At 40.1% G+C, this 1400-nt stretch overlaps 1 protein-coding gene across 1 annotated transcript in view; it reads left to right on the top strand.

Annotated features, from left to right (window-relative positions):
• The first annotated feature begins 265 nt into the window (after nucleotides 1–265).
• cacna2d1a (calcium channel, voltage-dependent, alpha 2/delta subunit 1a) overlaps nucleotides 266–1400 on the top strand; it is a 78403-nt gene continuing 77268 nt past the window's right edge. Inside the window, exon 1 of the mRNA XM_016500232.1 lies at nucleotides 266–691. Within this exon, the coding sequence (XP_016355718.1) occupies nucleotides 585–691 (107 nt within the window). The 5' untranslated portion in view covers nucleotides 266–584. The remainder of the gene's footprint in view (nucleotides 692–1400) is intronic.

Below are 1400 nucleotides of genomic sequence, written 5' to 3' on the forward strand. Positions count from 1 at the left end.
TTTAAAAAATAAATCTACCTTGAGAAATATTCTCTTCCATACAATAAATCCAAAATTGCATATGCAAAAAGGTTCCGTCTGAAATTGAATTGCTCATTGAAAGAATATCACTTCATCTATCTATCTATCTATCTATCTATCTACCTGTCTGTCTGTCTGTCTATCTATCTGATGCAATTCTCTAACTTTCTTGTCATTCAAAGGTATGAGCTCATTGATGCCTTGCAGCGCCTCAGCTGTGCGGCTCGGGCTCCTTGTATGGAGCGACACGCGTGATGATCGCGCGCAGATGGGTGGGGGGCGTGTGGAAACTGATCCGCCACAGCGCGCACAGTCTAAAACAGACTCTTTAACGTACTGGGAAACCGGAGAGACACGGAAACGCCCCACACTTACTCCCCCTGACAGTCTCCACATCTCTGGAGAAACATCTGAACTAATTCAACAGGGCAAAGGCAGAAGTAGCTGGAGAGACCAAAAGCATCTGTGTTTTGTTTGTGGAAGTAGCGGCGCTCATGGCGGCAGCTCGGCTGCTTTAGGAGGGTCACTTCAGTGAATTTTAGTGGGAGAAACTCGTCTGTTGGATGTCAGTCAGAAGAATAATGGATGCGCTCAGATTGTCCGCTGCTCTTCTTCTACTTCTGTCTTTATTCAACTGTGGAAGCGCTATACAGTTTCCCGACTCCCATCTGTAAGTAAACAGCACAAAACTTGCTATTATTGTTATGATTACTCAGTTGTTGCACTTATTGCAATCAATAATTTTTGTTGACACTAATTGCAAAACACTTTTAAGTTGTTGTATTCCAAGTGCGGAAGATAGACAAGTTTAAGGATGCGTTTACACAGGACGCGTTTCGCGTTCCGTGTTCCGTATGCGCTATTTTTGATACAGTTGTTGGTCTGTGTAGATACACATGCGTCAGACGGACGTCTTTGGCCGTTGCGTTGCGTTTCCGCGGCGGCGTGTTAAGTTAAAGGGATAGTTCATAAAAAACATAAATAAATAAATAAAAAAGTAACAAATCTGTAAAGTATAATCATTATTCATGTCGTTAGGTATTTTCATTATGGGACAAAAAAGACATTTTGGAGAATTTCTTTACTATAGAGTGACACTGAATGGTGACTGACGATATTAAGCCTCAAAATAGAATACAAAATGCCCATAGAAGTAGCATGAAAGTAGCCTAGTTCATATGACTCGTTTACTGCATTTCAAGGAGACAATGTTTGATGAACATATGAAATTTAATTAGCTTCTTTGTGAAAACGTTCTTTTTGGCATGTTCCGTGACATCCCATTAGTGAATTAATTATATATATATATATATATATACATTTAGTCATTTAGCAGACGCTTTTATCCAAAGCGACTTACAAATGAGGACAATAGAAGC

The sequence above is a fragment of the Sinocyclocheilus anshuiensis genome, unplaced genomic scaffold (assembly GCF_001515605.1).
Source record: "Sinocyclocheilus anshuiensis isolate Anshui unplaced genomic scaffold, SAMN03320099.WGS_v1.1 scaffold346, whole genome shotgun sequence".
Classification (NCBI taxonomy): domain Eukaryota; kingdom Metazoa; phylum Chordata; class Actinopteri; order Cypriniformes; family Cyprinidae; genus Sinocyclocheilus; species Sinocyclocheilus anshuiensis.